Source organism: Pyricularia grisea (genome assembly GCF_004355905.1).
Source record: "Pyricularia grisea strain NI907 chromosome Unknown Pyricularia_grisea_NI907_Scaffold_2, whole genome shotgun sequence".
Lineage (NCBI taxonomy): Eukaryota > Fungi > Ascomycota > Sordariomycetes > Magnaporthales > Pyriculariaceae > Pyricularia > Pyricularia grisea.
This window is the reverse complement of record NW_022156717.1, coordinates 4870274-4891955: the sequence shown is the minus strand read 5'-3', so window position 1 is coordinate 4891955 and position 21682 is coordinate 4870274. Positions and strand designations below refer to the sequence as shown.

Below are 21682 nucleotides of genomic sequence, written 5' to 3'. Positions count from 1 at the left end.
GTGTGAGGTAGGACAGCCTGACGCCATGCCCAGGTCTGTGTAGGCCAGTAATGTTTCGATTTGACCAAGCACTGAGAGCTCTGTGGAAAAGCTGCCCTGATGCTGTAACTTGGCAGGAAAGGGAAAGAAGAACATGGATGCTGGCTAAAAGGGTGGTGCAGCTACCTTCCTATGCTTACTTGTGCCACTGCAGGCAGACCATACTGGTCCAGGAAGCAAGCAAACCCCAGTCACTGATTGTGCCACTACACAATGAGTGAGAACCATTGAGATTTCAGATCTCTGTGTTATGTGACAGATCATGACCGTTTACGACCAGCCCGCTGTCAGAAGAGGAGAAAAAGAAGGTTGTTACTCCCGTCAAGGAGCTTGGGTGGGTACCCAACGTAACAATTCTCGTAGATTGTCCCCAGAGCACAACATCATGGCAGTTAGGTAACGATTCCTTTTTGACTTGTTCCACTTCCCTTCAGGGACTGTAGATTGATATCTCCGGTTGGAATGCTCCCAGAATCGGTGTATTTGCTCTGGTCCCACAGTGTGCTTTACTTTTTCGTTCGAGTCGAAGGGTGGATGGATATGGGGTGAGCTTTTGGTCGTCTTACCTATGATGCATGACGGCATCATGCCGAGTGGCAATATTGACTGCAAGCTGAAGCCAACGAATCGAGACTAAAGAAAAGTATCTCATGGTCTACTCAGCGGTCAGCAGATGAACAGCCGAGCTGCTGCTGGAGAGGGGGAGAGGCAGGGGCCTGCGCAAGACAACTTCGAAGCTTCACTCGTCGTAGATAGCTTCCATGGTTTTTAAGTATGCACGTAGCCGATACCGAGGAAATGACCGCCATTTGAAGTGTAATTTCATCTCGCGTTTTCCCGTATTCCATGCATCCTGGCTGTGAGGATGCAAACAAATTGCGCAGGGGTATCAACCGTGTGCTGCCACAGCCTGCTACGCTACTTGCCGCAGTCCCTGCTCGGCGTCGGGCAACGCTAGTAACAGAGTCTCGGAACCTGAAAAAAATCTTCAGCAGGTCTGTGCTAAATGAAAGAGAGGAAATTGCAAGAGATTTTAAATGAAAGAATGGGCATATGGTGGAAGAACTTATCGTCAGCGCTTTCTGAGTTCGCAAAACAGCTTCCGATCAAAGAGGGTGAGTGAGCAAAGTATCCCGAACGAATGGGCAAAAACACAAGTTACTGGTAGTTGGTAGGTGCTCAATCGTCCAATTTTCAGAAGATAGGGGGGAAATGAAAAGAATCGTCGAAGCGATCCAAGGAGTCCGATGGCTGGTAGAATACCTAGGTAGGCAAATTAACGTAAGAATGGAAGTCACATTAATGGTCAGTAGCGAGGGCTGCTCCTGCAAAACTGGCGTGTCTTTGAGCACATGCTATGAGCTAGGGAAAGCGCCTAGGTAAGGTAGGCTACTCTTACCCTGCAAGGTGGATGCCATGAATGGAAGTTTGAGAGATTCGATTTGAAGCAATCGGACATTTACCAGCTCTATCACCACAACTTGCAGTTGCCCTTTTCTTCCTCTTCGTCCCACGATGCATTGTCGACTTTAAAAATAGACTCATGTAGAACAGATATTGTATGCACGTTTGTTTTCTTGCTGAACGGCCATCCTACCTTTCTACTGATGTTTGCTTTATTATACGCTCAAGCGCTTGAAACAAGTTTAAAGACGTAAGTCTCGGAGAAGTGTCTAGGATGCACAGAGACTGTAAGTAATGGTCGGCCATAGCAAGATTAGAAGTTAGCGCATAGCTGTTCGAAAATTTTTGACATTTTCTATGTTGATATATCAGGTAGATATGTATTCAGTCAATAAAGACGTTCAGGACGTAGGTGTTGAACTTCCTAGGCTATGATCCAAAGGGCATACGCTCCTTTTTCATGTATAAAAAGGCATTCGGGCTCCATACAAGAGAATGATAGAAGGTTGTATTATCGCATCTATGAGCATCTTTACTAACTTCAATACCTCTTTTCGAGAGAGAGTGCTTGTTTTGACATTGAATGGTATCAAAATTTGCCATCAGACACTTTCGAAGCCGTAAAGCCAAATGTTAACAAGCTTAGATGCGCATTAAACTAAAGCTAGACAAGGCTAAGTATGGGCTTATTGATATCAAGGTCGTGGTATCAAACGGCGTCGTGCTACTGATCAAGTCCACACCTAGCTTCCAGTATCCTCAAGTCAAGATGCCACACACCAATATTATGACGGGCAATATCAGACATGCTACTCAGCTTCTCTATATTACTTCTAATCTCCTACGGCCCCCTTAATATTGTTGCAGGACACCGATATATTTATTCGAGTATAAATTGCCCTGGGGTGGGGTTGTGCGCTGAGCAGATACTATGAGAGAAGCCCGTCTATGAAGCAAATGTACCACGTGGTCTCGTCTGCATGCAGCTCAGAGGCAGTACAGGTTCCAGATACACGCCGGTGGCAACTCTTCTACCCCGAGAATCGTCGGACACTAGTCTTGTGGATGCTGTCTCTCCTGGCCAGTTTCCCTTGTTAAGCACAACCATGTATCGGATAAAACAATCCCCATAATGAGCTATGCCCCTATTTTAAGACTCTCCTATCCAAGGGCGGCGTGAGCGCGGCATTATTTTATCCTAGAGGCTGTGTGTTATTTCTGGCTGGAGCTTCAAATATTTGTCACTTTTAGCACCAAAGACCAACTATCCGGGCACCCCTACTAAGCAATAACCCACAAAGCTGGAACTCGGCATGAAATATATGTAAAGCCTAGGGGAGACAATAGTCGCTCAATTCTCCTTTCTCTGTCTACGGATCACGTAACATATAGATTTTGTTGGATACCGCCGTCTTCTAGCCCGTCCCTTTCAAGTAAGGCGCTCTAAGCCCCCAAGGGCTGCACCCAATTCTAACGCACGTATGTATAGCTGCAACAAATGGCCCAGTACTCAATGCATGGCCCCAGAGCTAATGCGATTCACTTTATCCTCTACCAGGCTAGGCCCAAGAAGTCAACCACATCTTGGTCAAATGCCCCTTTTGAGCAACTGGTCAACGTTCTCCATGGTACCTACGTAGCTTGTAGTGACTGTGCCTTGGGCGCACTTATACCAAGAGCCGCCGCAGCTCCCTTTAGCTAGACCCGGAGTGACAAAGGTTAAAATGGTACTTCATATTCGCCAATAGTCATGATGTTTTGTTTTCTTGCAATATAGCATCTCTCCAGAACTTCCACTCCCATAGCAAAACTCCTTGACATAGCGGATCATGTTTGCCAGATCCAACCATACCTTTAATGCCACAAAAGCTTATTTGATGATCATAGACTTACTTCCACCTACCTGTGCTCAGGGTAGAACGTTCTTGGTGCTCTTTTGGCTCTGAAACTTTAGGCATAGATTGGCTCCTCCTGGTATGTACACAACCTCACCTTGAGCGATACACAAGCGGCCCAAGTGCCGTTGACATTTTCCTGGACAAGAGAGCAAGCAAAGTCCCACTTAGATCACGACATACGCACATTTTTATGGAAACAGAGTCCCAAAGTAGAAGTAAGCCCCATTGTCCTGTCCTTTCTCGCTCCAAGTTAGGAGCAGGCTCGCACGGCAGAGATGTTGCCCCTGTAGCCGCCTACTCAGACCATCACGGATTCATTCACCCCCCCCCCCCCCCCCAATCTCATCAACGCGTCCCGCGTCCTTGTGAACCAAAAACAAAGCACGGTCTGGGTCGCCTGATGACGACGCCCTCGCCGCATGGGGTGAGAAGGTGGCGAAACCAGAGCAACCTTGATGACCTCCCCTAACAAATGATGACGACTAGCTGATCACTGCCGTCATGGTCTGGACCCATGAGACCCTGCCGTCGACTCAGCAGATGTGCAAACATTCCTGCAGCCGGACCATTCCCTTCCAAGGTGATTCGAGGCGAGCTGCCTCCGTCATCAGGCAGGAGGCATTAAGAAGCCGTACAGGCGTGTGGATAGACTATAAGGGGACTTTTGCACGCCTTGGATTAAGGAGGGGGCAGTAGACCAAGGCTTACCCGGAACGATGAGACATGTTTGGCTTGTTTGCCTCCGTCTCGATGCTGGCGTGTCACGCAGCTAGTTGGCCCCAACAATGGGTTTGCTTGCACACGATTCGGTCCTCCTTTCTCCACTCGTTCATTGCTACGTGACACACGTGCGCCTGTGACTTATCTGAAGACTTGCCCGAATGCAGAGGGCAACCTTGGCGATGGAGGCAAGGCACGGTGAGTAGAGGACTGAGCTGGTGAAAGAGAGCAAGAGAAGGGTGTGCTGGTCAAGAAGCTTGGGCCTGAATGCATACAGCTGCACAGAAGGTAGATGTTGGGAAGTAGAGAGACTTCTCGAAGAAATTTGCGGCCTGGTCGCTTGCATCAGCAACTGCCCGCCCTCTTGTCCAGTCATCCGCGCTGATGCTTGTTTCAAAGCGCTGCTTTGTGTATCCGTTTCGCCTTGATACCGCAGAGACTGTTCACTCAATGGCAGGAGCCAGACAAACAGACGTGATCCAATAGTTTTCCCAGCCAGAACTTACAGTACTGCGAGTATCTTTGGCGTGGCATGTTCTCTGGACGGCCTAGCTCGCCCTGCAGGGACGTAGCATCCAAGGCTAGAAAGGACCAAAGCTACTAGACTAGCTAACCCTTGCCACATGGCCACCTTGTTGGTCGAACCATTGAGCCATGAACAAATCGTCCATCAGAACACAATCATGCAGATGCTCGTGAGTCTCACCAGGGTACTTTCCAGTGGCAATAAAAGGAGAGCTGGTGCCAAGGGCTACCTATAGGCTTCGTCAAGATCAACTACTATACAATATATGCTTCGGGGAGCTACACTAGCCTTGCTTCAGGCACCAAAACCTCTTGCAGACGCCCCAATCAACTTGATGGAGTTCATGAACGACAATCCTTGAATGCTAGTGGCGCGAGATAACGGTCGTACAAAGTGACTGATGATCCACTTGAACTACTAAGCTCTATGCTGAACTTTGGGGCCAAACTGGAGATTTGGTGGCTGAGAATGGTACGATATTGCATGTTTAAGGTCGTGAGACTAAAGCCACGGCGTCATGCCGCCGCCCATAGAGTGAAGTGCAGGATATTCAGATCGCAAACACCTTGGCCAGGGAAACACATCCGCAGTGCAAGCAATGTTTAATGAAACGTATATCCTCCAGTCCACTTACGAGATCTTGACTGGTTAGGTGGGTAGATCAGTGGACTAAAGCAGTCTTGTCTTGACTCCCCTTGCTACCAGATATAACTGGCATAGATCAACATTCAAAGTATGTCGCTGCCAGAAATTGGGTCAATGACAGAGAATAACAGAAAGCGTCTAGTGGTAATGGAGACCGTGTAGGTATTGCCCTCCCAACTTGCATAATCCCACTGCATCTAAGCAATAGGTTGGACCTGGAGTTGTATCCGGACCCGAAGAAAAGCTTTGAGTACACAATCAAATAGGACAATGGCAAAGAGCAATGGTATACGTTAGACTTACTGTATGAGGATTCAGTCGAATTGCACGTAAGAAGCTATGGTCAGTACCTGCCGGAAATAACTAGTTCTAGATGCCAAATATGCCGGGAGGCATTATTCCGTTACACGCCTCTGACTTGGTCAACTAGAGCTGTGAAAATTACGGTGGAGAGTGACGACAGAGGGGATCAAAAAAGCGACTACCAGGGCCACGAATTGTGATCATGGACAGGGAAGAAAACGTCCCCGTTTATGAGACGTCCAATAAGAATTTTTCTCGTCGGATACACAAAATTACAATCTTCTTTAGATACCTAAGGTAGGCACTTGGTGCTAAGTCGAATTGCCATCATCAACTCCACCAGTTGAAAAGGGCTGTGGACGTAGACGAGATGAAATTTCTCTAGGCGAGGGAGAAAACTCACTTTCGGCAAAGCCGCCGTCAGCATTAGTCCAAAGATGTCATGAAATATTTTTGTATCTTAGTAATGAAGTATAGTAGGCAACTTTCATGAAGCAATCGGGGGATCAAGCGGACCGCAGCCGGTGGGATTGCATCGCATACTGTACAATCCATGTTCAGCGAACAAGAGGGAGAAGAGCTCCCCCAAAAAGGCAAGTTCCTGTAACTACAGCATGATTGCTTATTAATAGGAGGGGCAGTGCCCCGCCAATAGTGATGAAATGCTGCTTAGAGCTAAGTCCGAGCCTCCCCTGTACCCTGTACCCGCCAAGCCGCCCACATCTGACGCAAGAGTCATCGTTCGCAATTATCGATGACTGCAACAATGCACTGCAGAAGCTAAGATACTGTTGTCGCTTTTCTTTATGAATCTTGTCGCCAGCGGTGCTTCCCTCGAAGCTGTTGATGGGAACATGGCCGCATTCGACCTCCCCCATAAAGCCCAAGTACCACATCAAGCGCTGCACAGAGCGACTTGAGCAAGCAGACGAGGCTCCACTGTCCGTAGCCAACCGTTCGTGATACACGTTCCCCTCATCTTGACTTGGATATGCCGAAGAAAAGACACCAAACACACTATTCGAAACCGCCATCGACCCCTCCTCCTTCGCTGGCTAGTTCGAGGATCCGAAGTGCAGATAACGATGGTAAGTTCTGCGTTCATTTCGTGGCAGCATCAGCCGACCGGCATCCCTCAACAAACATCGGAACGACCGGTTGGTCCAAGTCGTGCAACATCGAGACAGCATTCCAGGCGCGCCCAATGAATGAACCGCCGAGCATATTATGGAACATTACACCGCATGCAAGCATACTGGCATTTGTCAACACGAAACACCCGCGGCACATTCCAAGCATTCTCGAAGCATCTTCTCTTCTCTTGCCTTATGTCTGTCTTCATGTGCTAATCGTGTACCTCTTTCCACAGTACAAACCAAAGGTGTCAACGAGCTGCTTGCCGACCTCCGAAGGATTGGCGTGAGCAACAATGGCGCCACCCCAGGTACCCAGATAACGTCTATCGACGCAACTCTCAATCCTATACCCAGTGTACCACCCGCTTTGCGTCAAGTCCTCCGTATCCCTGAATCCCCTGCGCCACAGCAACGATCGCGTCGCTTGGTTGATGCTCAGGGCCGCCGTCTGCCCCCGGGCCCCCCGGCACCCCGATCTTGGCTAGCACAATCTCGCCATGCCCCGAAACCTTTGAAGGGCAAGGGTCATATCGACTCTCGCGCCGTCCGTGGCAGGGATTTTTTCATACACCAGCTGCCAGGTGTCAATATTCCGGAGAGGGGCAGCTTGCTAGACCTCGCTCTGTCAACCATGGTTGCAGACTGGGAGTACCAAAGGCATTACAACCAATATTGGCTATACACGCTACCGGACCACCTGAGACTAGCACTCATATGCTATCTAGGCAGCTACAGGCCGAACGGTGCATCTCCGGGTGACTTGAAGAGGTTACTGCTACCGCCTCCTGACATTGAACCTGGAGATGAATCGCTGAAGCCCGGACACATTCCGAACGAGGGGATTCACACATTTGACATGGTTGATGGATTTGGGAAGGCGACCGATTTAAAGGAGCTTTCCGACATACTGTTTCCTCGTCGTCCCGCCGAGGTGACTCCTGTTGCTCTGCAAGAATCTTGGGATACACCATCAGAAACCTGGAGTGCTCCCACGCTGGTTGCAGATATCCGCCCCTCACTTCTTCCGAACCTCACACGTGTCTCCTTGGCGGTCAATCCGTCAATCGCACACAAGATGTCATGGAAACACCTGCTTTCCTTCTCATCGCATCTGGCTACCGTCACACATCTAAGTTTGGCATACTGGCCAAGGCCCACCCTGACGCCAAATGCCATTGCATCTATGATCGACTCGCCCAGTGGGTCGATTCAGTATGGAGGTACTGGCTTCTACAGCCATTCACTTGATGACGACTGGACTGAGGCTATCTTATTGCTCAGGCGTCTGAGCAAGAACCTCTACGGGCTAGAGTATTTGGACGTAACGGGTTGCGCTTCGTGGACTGAGGCGCTGATCCGGAGTGTAGATCACGACTCGGTCGATTGGCAGGGCGCTTGGGGCAAGATTACAGAGTTGTTGATGTACTGGGGATTTCAAACCCCCAAAGTCGATGAAGAGCAAACATACTCAGAATTTTTGGGGCATATCGCACTTGCTACTCGAGTCGAGCGCCACATTATAGGCAAGAGATCAGGACGCGGACGGTTTGTCGAAGTCTTCAGGGATACTATCCCGGATGCATAAAATGTTATTGTACCTTGGATATGACGACTTACCGTCACCTCTTTGCTGTGCTTAGCTCGTGTGTTTTTGTGTTGATGTCTTAATCCTGAGAAGTCTCAATTATTTGTCCATTCACAATCGACGCTCAGCGTGCGCCGTCCCTCTTTGTCAGAACAGTGTTATGCAACAACTCCTGTTGACGAGAACACCAACCAATCAGTCGCATTCCTAGATACGGGCGGCGGCAGGGTATACAGCTAAGGATCAGCAATATCCTCAAAGCTGCCAGATTAATGGGTTGTGAGACAGGACCAGGTTCTAGATGCACATGTGTGGCAGTCATGGTCAAGTTATGTCCCATTGTTCCAATTAGCCCAGCATCTTTCTTTACAAAAAACGATACATATGCACCTAAGTAGGTAATGTGGAGAAACTGGACCAATCCAGCTGGGATACTGTCTATATGGTGACCGCCATGAATATTTTCCCACTCCGCCCTCGAAAGTTATCATGATTTTCCCTGCTCAAAACTGGTTTATGATACCGGATACCAAATAGGGCATATCCTATTCGAGCAAAAGGTCACGAAAGAAAGTCGAAAACTGCCCAAAAGGCAGGTCGCGTTGTGTTCGTTTTCCTTCCTTATCGTTTCTCCCCCGCTCTCAAGCTTCCGTTTGCCGATATAAGGCTGCTGTATCCTCGAGGTACTTGCCCGGGTAAGGTAGGACCTCTTGTAGTTCTTGTTTTAAAAGCATTCCTCTTTCAATTATGTGAACAAAGAATCGTTGATTATATAGCAATCTTGGGCAATCACTTCATGAAATCGTGACCTCTCTCATCAGCAGGCTCATGGGTAATATGAGCTATGTTCACAAAAGAAACCACCACAGATTCCGCAAAAAGGAGTACCCCCAAGATGAGTCCCTTTGTGGGCTTCTTGTTCTCCGTCATTCTAGCCATAGCGGCCTTTGTTCTCTCACTAATTGCTTCGCTGGCCGCAGTAAAGGCGGGCTTCATGCCAGACTCCAACATGGCACTGCTCGACACCAGTCGTATGGGCCTGGAAGCTGTTCTTGCTGGTAACAATGCCCCCTCTTTAGTCCGAAACTCCCTGGGCATGGGAAACGGCAAAATCAACGACGCAAAGAACAAGCTCATCAACGAAACAAAGGAAGAGGTCGTCAAGACCATCAAGGATGCCGTCGGTCTCGACCAGTTCTACGCCGTCTACGCTTGGACCGTCTGCTCCGGAACGTTTATGAACAAGAAAGACTCGAGCGGCGGTCTAGACGTCAGGGTATGCTGGCCATTGCATAAGACCAACCTGGCCGACCTCTTGGAGATGGACCTCAAGATTTCTGGCCCGACTCGAGACGCCACCCGCGAGGTGGGCGAGGCCGCGCCCCGAATCCCGATGCTGATCGGCGACCTCTTCTCCGCGGCCTACCTGCTCTGCATCTTCTCGGCCTTGACGTTGGTCGTCGCGATCCACTTTACCTTGCCGCGAGGGCCCGGAGGCTACCGCCGCCCGCCCTTCTGGACGCACGTTCTCAACTTGGCGGTCACGGGTCTGGCGTTTGCCATGCGGGTCGAGGTCTGATCTAGGTTCCAGGGCATGGTGTGGGCTGCGACTGCGCTCATGGGCGTCGTCTCTGCGTACCATCTGCTGGCGGTGGTTCTGGCCTCACGAAATCGCAGTTCAGAGTCGAGCATTTAGGCGACTTTTTTTTTCTGGCCAAAAACGCCACGGGAATGCCAATTCATGGTTACCTTGGAGATGATGCCTGATCGCGGGCGTTCTTCGGCGTGGCGTGCGCCTGGAAGAGATTGTGCTTTTCGGAAAAAGCATTGCGTGAACAATTCTTTGGTTGTTATGGATGATACATCTGGAATAGCAATATATGGTATTTGGTAAATTTGGCTCTATATGCGCACCTTACACTAGTCTTGCTCCTCTGGCATGCTTCTGATTCCTCATGGGATTTTGTTGTATGATATGCGCCCTCGATGTAGGTACAGATAGACCCTGTTTTGATCTGCAAGTGGGCCAAAATAAGGTCGGTACTTGTGTTAAACTGCAACTACTATGTAAGTGTACATGTAAGTTGCTTCTATATTTAGTCCCTTGAATACCCTCTTGTGGACGCAACTGTGCGCTGAAATCCATGTTTTTTTTCATGGCAGAGATTATCCCTTGGTACTGCAATACAGGTGTATATGTGTATGTATTCGCGGACAAATATTCTGTCTCGACTACAGGATGTAAGTTGCTTTAAGCTTAAGTTTGATGTTAGGTACCTATGAAAGATAAGTAGAAGAAAATCCACGATGATGTCATTTATCAAGCGTTCCAATTGGCCCCTGACTGCCACGAGGCATCATCCCAGCCGCTACTCCATCCCCCAAGCCCCTTATCCTCCCCCGCAACAGGTCTCCATCAGTGGAGATATCCACCAGCATTCAGCATTCAGCTGCCAAGCACCTACATACCTCAACCACCTATTTATTTCAGCAGTAAAATTCTATCTGTACCCAGCCACCTGCCTGGCCAGCAACCGATCCGACAAAGGCAAAAGATTCTTACGAAGCTGCGGCTTGTCAAGTTGCGATTGCGCCTCGTCTGAAGTTGAAGCTGTCAATTCCGCTTCTCTACGTTAATTTTGTAAATCAGCTCCTCTTCTCGCCCAGCTAATACAAGAAACCCCCTCCTCAGCCTCCCAAAATGCCGGGCAGTTATCGTGATGATCCCCCCAGCGATGACGAAGATCAACGTTGGAATGAAAGGTTCGAGGACGGTGAGAGGCGTATACGTCGCGTCTGGGATGGATTTTTGGACTTTGCGCTTCAGGGAAATATTCTCGAGATTGCGTTTGGTTTGATGTAGGTACTTACTTGTTCTTTGTGAACCTAGCTAGTCTAGACAGAGCCAAGACTTGGGAGTTTGGTGCTGACACCCGCGATAGACTTGCCGCCGCATTCACCAGTATCATCAACTCTCTTGTTTCGGATATTCTGCTTCCTCCTCTGAGTGTCCTATTTGTAAGTTGGCGAATAAATGAGAAGCCGAAACTGGCACAAAGTCAAAAAGTGGCAAAGACTCGACAGGAAACATGTAAACTAACCAAAAACAATGCAAGCCTCTGAATAAAAACCTCGATGAAAAATTTGCTGTGCTCAAGCCAGGCCCCAACTTCGATCCTGCAAATGGCGGTTACCCGACTATCCAGTTGGCGCAGGAAGACAGTGCCGTGGTCATGGCATGGGGGTGAGTACAACTACCATCCTCGTTGTTACCAAGTCATGGATGATACTAATCAAGCGACCATTTGGACATCAGATCGTTTGTCAACAAGGTCCTGAATTTCCTTGGTCTTGGCGTCAGTCTCTATGCACTTGCGGGCCTTTACCAGTACTTCTCCAACGGTAAGCCAGTGCCTGCATACCTACCTTGGTAGTCAGAAATAGACTTTATATGCACGCACAGGAAAGAACAGTCTTTGATCTCCACTAATACGCCTCCTCCATATAGACCCCATTATCAAGCATCTGAAAAAGTGTCCATACTGCAAGAAGAGTATTAATGAAAAGGTAACGTCCAGTCACGCGCCCTGTTCACTATATCGACCAGGATTGATATAAATTGATGTACTAACACTTTCGAACAGTGAGTTTCCATGTCTGTTAAATGAATATATATGCATGTTTGGCTTGGCAGCCATTCCGGAAATCCCCCGCCGGTCTTTTATCCCCTTTTCCCTCACAAAGCCATTTACTAATCTGAGGGTCTCTGCAACGTGTCCAGGGCTAAGCGTTGTGTCAACTGTACAAGCTGGCTTGATGGAACTGAGGACCGACGCCACTAGTGTTTTGCTGCCAGTGTCGCGCCGCCTACATAGTTACCGACTTCGTGGGGTGTATCCATGTTGGATAACGTGGAACGACCCCAAGCACCTGGAAATTTGTGATATTAAGACTGCAGCAAAATTGCGAAAGCTTATACTGAAGGTTGTGAATTCCTTGGAGGTAGCTCGTTTCTCTAGAGCATCTTTCAGAACTTACGTTCGAGGCATATTTGGACTGATCATCTCATACTTCCTTCTTTTTTCCTTCCTTGCCTCTTGTTTTGTTCTCTGGTCTGGTTGCGTAGAATCTGCCTTATAATGGGTTATTTATGAATGCTCAAGTGGTTTAAAGCAGGACACGCGTGGGATAATCTCCCAAATGCAGCCTCTCGATTCCCGACTTGTGAACCTGTCCTCCATCTGCCCATGATGCCCACAGGTGCGAAGGTTATGAAAGGAAACCCTATCAATGCGTTCCTGGGACTAGCGTCTCCTGATGGTACAAATCACGAATGCGACCGAAACGCAGATGAAGAGCACACCGCCAATCACCATTCCCGCTATTTCCGGAGCATCCATGGTGGAAAAGAAGATATTGCTCAAAAGTCTGGGATATTCGGCCGATGAATGGTTTCCTCCGTCTCTTAATCGTGAATCTATCGTTGTTGCGCGATGTGATTAGGCAGGGTTGTGCAATTGTAAGTACCGAAAGCCTTTGTCGATGTTTGGTGTGTTGGTGGTTATTTTAAAGATTGGCATAGCCATTGATGTGCCCCGGCGGTCGTGTCCCTGTGCTTTTTCTTTATTTTATTGTATTTGGTTGACCGAGCATCAAGAAACAGTGTTGACTGATGAATGGGTCAAACCGAATCGCCGGCGCACCATCTGTGACAAAGTCACTAAACAGTCATGAATGCATCAGTGCACAAAGCAAACCAATTTTATCGATTCAGTGGTATTTCCAAAATCCCAAGAAGCCCCCCAAAAAAAAACTATTACATATACAATTCAACTCATATCGGCTTTGCGCTTTTGGAGATATCGCTGGTTTATGGGTATGATATCAAGCGCGGATGCCCTGAAATATCCTCAAATAAAACAAACCGTCCTTGTATAGAAAAGACATCGTATGAGGCTGCCCGGTCAAGTCACGACAGACACTGGTTACCTGAGGAACGCATTTGCGTCCCACAATAACACCCTCTGATCCCAGGCACAAGATGCAACCCAGCCGCCGGCGCCAAACAAGCACCAGTCAAGGCCGGTAGCGAACTCGGTGTGACGGTTCATCAGTCCCAACTGTCTGCCCTGAGCCGCGATCGGCGGCGCACCTGGTAGAGCACCGGGCTGCTGAGTCGAGCCGTCGGACCACAGACGTACCGTCATGTCGTAGCTGGCACTGACGAGCAGGTCGCTGAAGTGCGGACTCCAGGCCAGCCGGCGCACGGCGAAGTCGTGGCCATGCATGACCGAGATGGGGCCGACCGAGTTGACACCGGCGCGAATGTCAAAAGTGCGCAGGATACGGTCGACACCGCCGGTCGCGATGATGGTATCGCGGTACTTGTTCCAGTCATGCGTCAATATCTCGGCAGGGGGAGACGGTTGCGGCCCTCCGTGGACTGGGATGGCCGCCACCTGGTGGTACTTGGCCGATACCGGCGTGCGGAGGTCGAACAGGCGGAGGTGCGAGTCTGTCGACACGGCAGAGATGAGAGAGGGGTTGAGAGGGCAGAAAGACGCGCTATATGTGCAGTTGCCTATCGGCAGCGTCTTGAGTGAGTTATTTCGGGTTGGTGACCACTGTCATAGCCTTGGTTAGCTGTTACTCTGTTTATATCCAACAGAAGGACAACCTTGTCGGGGAAAGATCGGGCTCTTACAAGTTTGACGGTCCCATCCCATGAGCTTGATAGAAATGTGTCTTTGGTGACCGAGTTCCAGCACACCGAGAAGGTTTCCCTTTTGTGTTCATGGAAATTCATGACGGGAAAGTCGTTGACGCCTAAATCGAACAGCTTGATGGATCCATCACCGCAGGCCACAATGAGCTGATTTTCATTGAGTTCAGACCATGCCAAATCATACTGAGCATCGTTGGTGTCAAACCTGTGGTGTGGTTGGGTTGGACGTGTTAACGAGTGGGCAGAGAGACCCCCGACCAGGTTTGCCAACTGCGCTGGAAATCAAATAGAATGAAACGACGGAGAAGAAACTCACGTCTTTTCCACCTGTACACCCGCGGCAGTCAGACCCAGGGCATATACCCTTCCATTGCCGACGATGCCATAATTTGCAGAGCTCGCAACGGCTATTCGGTTGTCATAATAGGGCGAATATTTGACGGCGTAGGGGTTGAAGCCCTGCGTCCGGAACTCAAGCATAGGGGCACTCATGATGAATTTAAAAAAAAAAAAAAAAAAAAAAAAAAAAAAAAAAAGAAAAAAGAAAAAAAAAAATAGCTGCTTGTCGTAATCAATAGTCGGAAATCGAGGACAATCGTGCTTTGCGCAAAACACTCTCTTTTGTCCTTGTCCTTGTCCTCCAACCCAAGCTTGGACAAACAACTGCACCTCCAGCTCCGAGACTAAGCCAGCAGCACTATTAGCGGCTGTGGTTTGGCGGTTGGCTGTCGTGGCATTTGGATCCCGATCAGGGTCCCGGATCTTCATACAAAACGAAGCAGTCGGGCAATTATGAGCAACACTTATGTCACTGATGCCCCTGCCGAGTTCGGACCAGCCCTGAGGTGAGATGGAGTCCAACTTTGGGAAACGAATGTCCGACTTCACGGACTTGGCCGACCGACATAGACACAGCACAGACAGTGAGTGCCTCGGCGGTCGGCTCCCCTCAAGTGGGTCTCGTGGGCTCCTCTTGGCAAAAACGTACGCTGGAGATTACACGTGATCAGGCGAACCGGACGCGACAGTTGCTTACCCCACATTCAACCCCCACACACTCCAAAGAACCTCTGAAACGCGTGTTCTACTCGTCACCGTTCTACTACTACCTGAACATGACTTTTTTTTCTTCTTCTTCCTCTTGCGGTGTTTGATCGATATATTGCTTGCAGTTTTCTGTATCCAAATAGATTGATCTCCAGGCCAGCGATCGCCTAGTTAGCTGATTGATCGATATCACTTGTTTTGCCACTCTTGAAGACACTCAAATTTGCCCCGTTACGGATAATGCAGCCATCCACACATCGTATTCGATATTAGCTTCATCCGACTTGTCGATTGGCTTTCCTTCAACGTTCAGACTGGAAACTTCTTGCCCTGAACACTCAATCTTTCAGGCCAAAATCTTACCCAAAAGAGAGAACCCTCCAGGCCTACTCCACATGGACGCCTTCGTCACCCGCAAGAAACGAAAGTCGAGTCCAACACTAGTAAATGACTTTTGTGAAGACGGTGACGGCGACGAGTCCACCGATTTCAAGCTGACTCTTTTAAGTTCTCTTCATCCCGATCTTGATCACGAAGCTCTTCTCGACGTCTTGCTTGCCCACGACGGTTGTGTCTCGGATGCGTCTGCAGCCCTCTCTTTGCCACAGAAGCAACCAATCACAAAATCTTCAAATCCAGGAGCACAGTCCTCCCTTCGATCCTTTGCTAATCCCCTTTCGGGAAACGTTTCTTCTCCTACCCCTGCCAAGAAATTCAGGCTATTGTCCAAAAAAGGAAAAACACTCTTCTTGTTCGATCCCCTGGATATTGCTCAACATACCCCCTGCACTGTCATTCATAATTTTCTAGCCCCGGAGGAGGCAAATGAGCTGCTCAGAGAGCTCCTGCTCGAGTCTGAAACATATGAAAAGATAACTTTCAAGCTGTTTGACAATGTCGTATCCAGCCCGCACACTTCTGGCTTCTACGTGGGCAGCGAAGAAGAGCTCAAGGATCAAAAATATGAATATTTGTATAATGGCGCTAGACTTTCTGTATGTCCGCCTGAAGCCAGCTGAAAAGATCACTTGACAATCACTCACCCAGCATTCCGCGGGACTTGCTAACCCCGGCTGGTCCTTAGGACGTGAGACGCTTGACGCCTCGACTGGAGGCAGTAAAACCCAAGGTTCAAGAGGCAGTCAACCGCGAGATTCAGCATCGGATAGCAACAAGATACCCTGGCGGCAAGAAACTGAGGTACCAGTGTCCGCGGCCCTGGGCGCCCAATGCCGCCTTCGTAAACTGCTACAATGGGCCACAGCAGAACGTCGGCTGGCACAGCGATCAACTCACCTATCTAGGCCCCCGGGCAGTCATTGGGTCGCTGTCGTTGGGAGTTGCTCGGGAGTTTCGCGTGAGACGGGTCCTGCCTAGGACCGAGGTGGATCTTGCAGCAGGCGACAGCAGCGGCGTCAAGATTGCTACCCAAAATGGTGTTGCTGAAGAGGACAGCCTCCGCGGCGACGCCGAAGGCCAGATATCCATTCACCTGCCCCACAACTCGCTGCTGGTGATGCATGCCGAGATGCAAGAGGAGTGGAAGCACAGTATCGCCCCGGCACAGGCCATCGAGCCCCATCCGATCGCCGGCAACAGGCGCATCAACGTCACGTACAGAGACTACAGGCCCGAGTTTCATCCAAGTCTGACCCCAAAGTGCCGTTGCGGCATCGCTGCCGTAATGCGTGTTGTGCAGAAAAAGAAAGAGAACTGGGGTAAGATCAGCCTCCTTTTGATCAGAGCAGCGTCCGTTACTTCTGTTGTTGCTGCCGCTAGTTACGGTTACAATAATGCTGATGACTACAAACAACAACGGCTTGTTTCTTGGCAGGCAAGTACTTTTGGATGTGCCACGCTGGAAATGTTCCTGGCAAGGATGGCTGTTCTTTCTTCCAATGGGCTGAATTTGACGACGACGGAAATCCACTTTTGAAAACCCAGCAGGCCCCCGGCACGACAAGATAGATAAATATAGGTAGGTACCTAGGCAGCTGTACACGAAAAGCATGTCTCTAAGCTAGTCTAATCCCATCTATCCAGTTTTTGTCTCTGTTTCTCCCTTTCACACCAGTAACCATATATCAACTGCTTCTCGTTACTGTTACACCCATTCTTGGTCTTACTTGTTACCTACGTCATCTCTGTTGTGACTGATTACCTACCCAAGATATATTGCATCCGCTTAGACCTACGCCTGGCATTCGATTACCACCAGCCACCCCATCCCCACCTCCCACCTGCCTCTCGCTTTCCCTTACTGTTGTTGCCTCTCAGACTCCGGGGATCATATTGATGCGAGCTCGGCACCAACGGCTTCTGGCTGCCGTTGTTACTGCTACACTCGCTGGGCACAAGGCTACGTAAGGTGTCCACCCCAAGCGATCTTCGGTTGCGCAGCGCCGTCTCCCGGAGAGACTCTCGTCGTGCGTCCGGATCCCTCTTCCGCCATGGGTTCGGCGGCTCCGTGGTTGACCCTTGACTATTTTTTGATTCTTTCTGTCTTTGCTGGAGACCTTCTAGACGGCTAGCCACAATCCCGTTGGGATTTTTTGGTGCTCTCCCACGCAGAGATGCCGTGGGTGTGGAGAAGGGCTTTGGCCCCGGCGCTTCTTTGGTCGACGACGCTCGGCGCATCTGGGACCAGATGCTATGCGCGGGATCAGGCGTTCCCCTTTCACGCTCGCTTCCGCTATCTGCCATCGAGTCTGTCCTGGCCTTCCGTAGGCTAGCACGCCGGACGGGAACAGTGGGTACGACGTTAGCCTGGATGCTGGAAAGCGGCCGCCGGCCCACTGAGGACTCGGCAGGCGAGCGACAAGATCGACCGCTAGCCTGTGACTGCCGTCCTACAGACGTACGATCCATCACGTCTCGGGCAGCTGCCACGCCCCAGCAAGAAGCTACGATCTGAATCAATGGGTTCGGCATCGAGGCTGGAGATGGTGACCATGGCGAGGTTGAGCTACGCCGCTCGATGGCTGCTACTACCTGCGTCTCGATTTTGTGAGTGTTTGCAGTCGTTGTTGTCGTCGAAGACATCAGCGAATCGCCACCACGAACATCCTGTCGTTGTTGTTGCGGCTGCTGTTGTGGGAAGCCTGAGTGGCGGTAGGTAAGCCTCACGCGTAGGAACTCCGCCCGGGTGCTGCCTAGCTGAAGCTCGAGGTCTCTTATCAGCTCCTCAGAGTCGTGTCGTCTGCCATGCTCTTGGCCTGGAAAGTCGGTAAAGTCGGGTCTTTGAGCAGGGTGGAGCTCGACATGGGCTAGAGCAAGAATCTTGTCTCCTGGTGCCAGGGTTCTATATATTCAAGCCTCAAGAAATGGTTAGAGAATCTCCAGACTTGCTCTTTCTGATGATTCCTGCTTACGTTGGTGCTGTCCTGTCCATCAGTACCTCCATTAGGGAGCTGCCATCTACGGCAAACACCTCAAGATTGATGTCGTATAGATAACCAAATTGATGAAAGCCTATATTTGCAAAGCAGTTTAGTAAGTAAATATCTACCCCTTCATCGGCCACAAACGAGATAGGGCTTCGTGGGAAAGCACTCACCTAGCTCGTCGTCATGGACAACCCGCGGCATGAGCTGTGACTGTTCCCCTAGTCCGTTCCAAACATCTCCAAAACGATTTCTAGCCACCATGATCTCTGGCCGAGTCAACTGTGTCGAGACCTGAACAGCCGCCCAGAAGCTGCGTCGCCCGGCATCGACACCTTTGCACTCCGGTACCACTGTGACACAGGGTACTAACACGGACGGATCCGCCAAAGGAGGTCTTTGATGATATTGCTGTCTTCCAAACGGCGCGTGGCTGAGGAATGGTAGACAAGTATTGGCGCGCGAGTACGGATCGCCACCGTCATGTGCATACAGGTTGTAGGAAGGAGGCGAATGAAACCGCTGCTGAGTTGCTTGGAATGACTCGCCCGAGGGACTCCGCGAGATGAATGAGCTTCCCGTCTTGTTCTGCGTGAGCACCACGTCCGGTACATTTCTGCCTTGTAAACTCGGTCTTGCATGACTAACAGCCGAATCTTCATCGCTGTCTACTTAGATGGCCATTCATCATCTGGTTAGTCAGAGAAGCAACTACTCCAAGCCAGTAGGAGAACCGCTTTGCACAAATCACACATGAAAAGACCAAACATCAAGATCGGGTACATACCGTCGTAAGCATCGGGTCCGATTCCAGAATGCCCACCTCCCCTCACGCAGGGCGACCACGTCCAACTCGAGGAGATCTGAGATTTCCTTACCACACTTCCACTGCCACTCGCGCCACACCTGCGCTTGGGTATCGTCAGCGGGGCATCGCTGCCGCCGCCGCTTGTGTCTGTATCGCCACTGGTCCTCCTGGGGCTGCCGCCACCGCCGTCGCCACCGCGCCCACCGCACCGTCCGACAGTGGCCGGTCCGCGGAGGACGCTCTCGCGTCGCTTGACGATCTGGAGGGGCTCGGGTTGGGCGGAGTCGCCTAGAAGACCCAATCCGCAGTCTGTATTGCTCGTGGACTTGCTTGCGATGCCTGCTCCGGCGAGGTAACCATGAAACTCCATGACAGATTGCTTGCACGGGGTGGCCGCCACACCGGCAAGGTGACGTCAGTCGCTTCTGTCGTGGCGCCGAGGACTGTTGCCGACGCTGCCGCTCCGATGCTGCCCAGGTTGGACGAACTGTCGAGTCCGCGCCAGGAATCCCCGGTAAAGTAAGAAGGTCTTTTCGGTGAGGAGCTACGGCGGTTGTTGAGACGGCGAATGCACCGCTCAACAGGATTCAGATGTAGACGAAGTCCGCGTCTGAAGTAAACGACTGCTGCAACGACTAACACAGCGCTGATGACGAGGACTGATATTCCAATTGCGAATTTCTTACTCATTATTCATAAAAAAGGGACTCAATGCTGCTAGTTCAATCGGTTATTTAAATAGGCCACCATGAAACGAATCTGGCAAAACTTGTTGATATGTTACTTTATAACCCCGAACAATCTTTTGCAGAATTCGAAAAGCCCTCTGGGCAATTCTATAATCTCTATGATTGGGAAAAGGATAGCAGCCCCAAGACCAGTACTGCAGAAGCATGATATGCAACCGGCACCGGTTACAGAGCTAACAAGGAAGGTAATACACCAGCGCACCTTCTACAGAGCCCCTACTGCGAAGTCACAGAAGGACCGAGTGTCTTGAGCAGATTCTTTCTAGCGGTTTCCACATCGTCCTTCTCCATATTGATAAACCGAATCTGCAATGTGTGTATTCGGTCAGCAAGCTGCTATTAGATAATTTCAGTTGGCTTTTACAAGTCGTTGGGGTCGATACATACCACATCATCAGCGGCACCACCAGCGTTTCCAAAGAGAACTGGTTCCGACAGGCTTGCTGCTATTCCTCTCTTGACTCTTTCCTCCCAGACTCCCTCCCAATTCCACTCTCCTGGTCTACGAGCGCCAGCACCCGACCCTGCCTCTGGAACGTCATCGGCACCCAGTTCCTGAGACAGGGGCACTCCTTGCGTGGTCTTGGGCGTACTTGACCCTCCTGTGCCAGACGGAGAGGTTGTGCGGTCCCTTGAGCTGGCTGCTTCGCTCTGGCGTGTCTTCCAAGCATGCCAAGCTCCCGGATTGCCGGCAGCTTCAAGAGGCACCGAGTCGAGGACAGCGGCGTCGTCAAAAGTGCTGGCGATGTACCGAAGAACTTCATACGTCGATATCTCTTCACTCTGAATCTCTGTCTGTAGGTGCCGCTGAGGGCCACCTCCAGATGACAGATTCGAAGCCGGGGTTCCACCATGGCTGGCTCCAGCCCCTGACGGCCGTGGGGGTGTTTGCAGTTGACTGCTGCCGCTTGCGACCCTGCTACCGCTCTGGCCAGGTCTTTTACGTCCACCGCCCCTCCCAAACCAGTCGGGAAACCCGTGCCGAAGACTGAAGCCCCCCGGGGGCAGTCGCTCCTCGTCGGTTGCGCTCACGGTGCCATTATCATGGATATCGGTGGTGTACATGTAGGTGGTGAGAGGCGTGATCAACGGATGGAAGATGTCTGTCGAGAAAGTCACCAGTGGTGGCAGACGCGGATAGGTGTCGGGGAATGATATTTGGAAGCGGAGAATTGCGGTTTCGTATGGTCCTGGCCATATCAAGCCCCATTAGAATCCTGAGCATGGCGAGTGCAGACCACAACGATTTACTACTACTACTCGTCGTACCTTTTCGTACGAAGATGACGCCCGACCACAGTGCAGGGTCACCAGGCGTCAAACTCATAAAGACACCATCTGGGCAAGCTTGCTTCAAGCCTGCACTGTCACAAGTGTACTTCAGTTAGTTATGTAGGTCCGTACAGTACCTTGAGCAGGTAGATAAGAGGTATCTGATCTGGCCTTACGTACAACTCGGCGAGGAGATGTTGTCTCCTCAGCGCTGGAAGCGTGGACATCTTTGTGGACGCCATGTTGGAACTGCTAGAGCAAATTCTCAGGGTCTCCAAGCTTTCATGATCGAATACAGAACATGATGGACTTGAGACACGAAGCTATAGTCGCTTTGTTCATGCGTTTCGTTCTCTTCCAGACCGCGACGGAGCGAGCCGAGGGCGGTGGCACGCGTCAGTATATCGAGTCGACCCCTGTCCCTTGCTCTAGCCCCTCTATT

At 50.5% G+C, this 21682-nt stretch overlaps 8 protein-coding genes across 8 annotated transcripts; 4 read left to right on the top strand and 4 right to left on the bottom strand.

Moving 5' to 3' along the window:
• Positions 1–3393: 3393 nt before the first annotated feature.
• PgNI_04032 (uncharacterized protein) lies at positions 3394–3893 on the bottom strand (the record flags this gene model as incomplete). The annotated part of the gene is given in 3 exon segments (XM_031124084.1): positions 3394–3477; positions 3692–3792; positions 3812–3893. The coding sequence occupies 3 exon segments, from the start codon at positions 3891–3893 to the stop codon at positions 3394–3396; spliced, it is 267 nt and encodes an 88-aa protein (XP_030985756.1).
• Positions 3894–6313: 2420 nt separating this feature from the next.
• PgNI_04031 (uncharacterized protein) lies at positions 6314–8551 on the top strand. The gene is made up of 2 exons (XM_031124083.1): positions 6314–6623; positions 6905–8551. Exons 1-2 carry the CDS (start codon positions 6527–6529, stop codon positions 8254–8256), a joined length of 1449 nt encoding a protein of 482 aa, XP_030985759.1. The 5' UTR covers positions 6314–6526; the 3' UTR covers positions 8257–8551.
• Positions 8552–9151: 600 nt separating this feature from the next.
• On the top strand, positions 9152–9835 carry PgNI_04030 (uncharacterized protein; the record flags this gene model as incomplete). Its single annotated transcript, XM_031124082.1, has 1 exon — positions 9152–9835. One exon carries the CDS (start codon positions 9152–9154, stop codon positions 9833–9835), a length of 684 nt encoding a protein of 227 aa, XP_030985758.1.
• Positions 9836–10795: 960 nt separating this feature from the next.
• Positions 10796–11903, top strand: PgNI_04029 (uncharacterized protein; the record flags this gene model as incomplete). The annotated part of the gene is made up of 6 exons (XM_031124081.1): positions 10796–11115; positions 11199–11274; positions 11373–11500; positions 11573–11658; positions 11765–11823; positions 11901–11903. The coding sequence occupies exons 1-6, from the start codon at positions 10958–10960 to the stop codon at positions 11901–11903; spliced, it is 510 nt and encodes a 169-aa protein (XP_030984523.1). The 5' UTR covers positions 10796–10957.
• Positions 11904–12890: 987 nt separating this feature from the next.
• PgNI_04028 (uncharacterized protein) lies at positions 12891–14473 on the bottom strand (the record flags this gene model as incomplete). The annotated part of the gene is made up of 3 exons (XM_031124080.1): positions 12891–13880; positions 13961–14186; positions 14298–14473. 3 exons carry the CDS (start codon positions 14471–14473, stop codon positions 13242–13244), a joined length of 1041 nt encoding a protein of 346 aa, XP_030984524.1. The 3' UTR covers positions 12891–13241.
• Positions 14474–15135: 662 nt separating this feature from the next.
• Positions 15136–17049, top strand: PgNI_04027 (uncharacterized protein). Its single transcript, XM_031124079.1, has 3 exons — positions 15136–16023; positions 16113–16746; positions 16863–17049. The coding sequence occupies exons 1-3, from the start codon at positions 15424–15426 to the stop codon at positions 16994–16996; spliced, it is 1368 nt and encodes a 455-aa protein (XP_030984531.1). The 5' UTR covers positions 15136–15423; the 3' UTR covers positions 16997–17049.
• A 187-nt stretch (positions 17050–17236) lies between these two features.
• PgNI_04026 (uncharacterized protein) lies at positions 17237–19589 on the bottom strand (the record flags this gene model as incomplete). Its single annotated transcript, XM_031124078.1, has 4 exons — positions 17237–18329; positions 18400–18499; positions 18585–19079; positions 19199–19589. 4 exons carry the CDS (start codon positions 19587–19589, stop codon positions 17237–17239), a joined length of 2079 nt encoding a protein of 692 aa, XP_030984532.1.
• Positions 19590–19926: 337 nt separating this feature from the next.
• Positions 19927–21633, bottom strand: PgNI_04025 (uncharacterized protein). Its single transcript, XM_031124077.1, has 4 exons — positions 21421–21633; positions 21238–21332; positions 20356–21158; positions 19927–20274 (listed from the first exon to the last, which is right to left on the bottom strand). Exons 1-4 carry the CDS (start codon positions 21480–21482, stop codon positions 20185–20187), a joined length of 1050 nt encoding a protein of 349 aa, XP_030984529.1. The 5' UTR covers positions 21483–21633; the 3' UTR covers positions 19927–20184.
• Between the last annotated feature and the right edge of the window lie 49 nt (positions 21634–21682).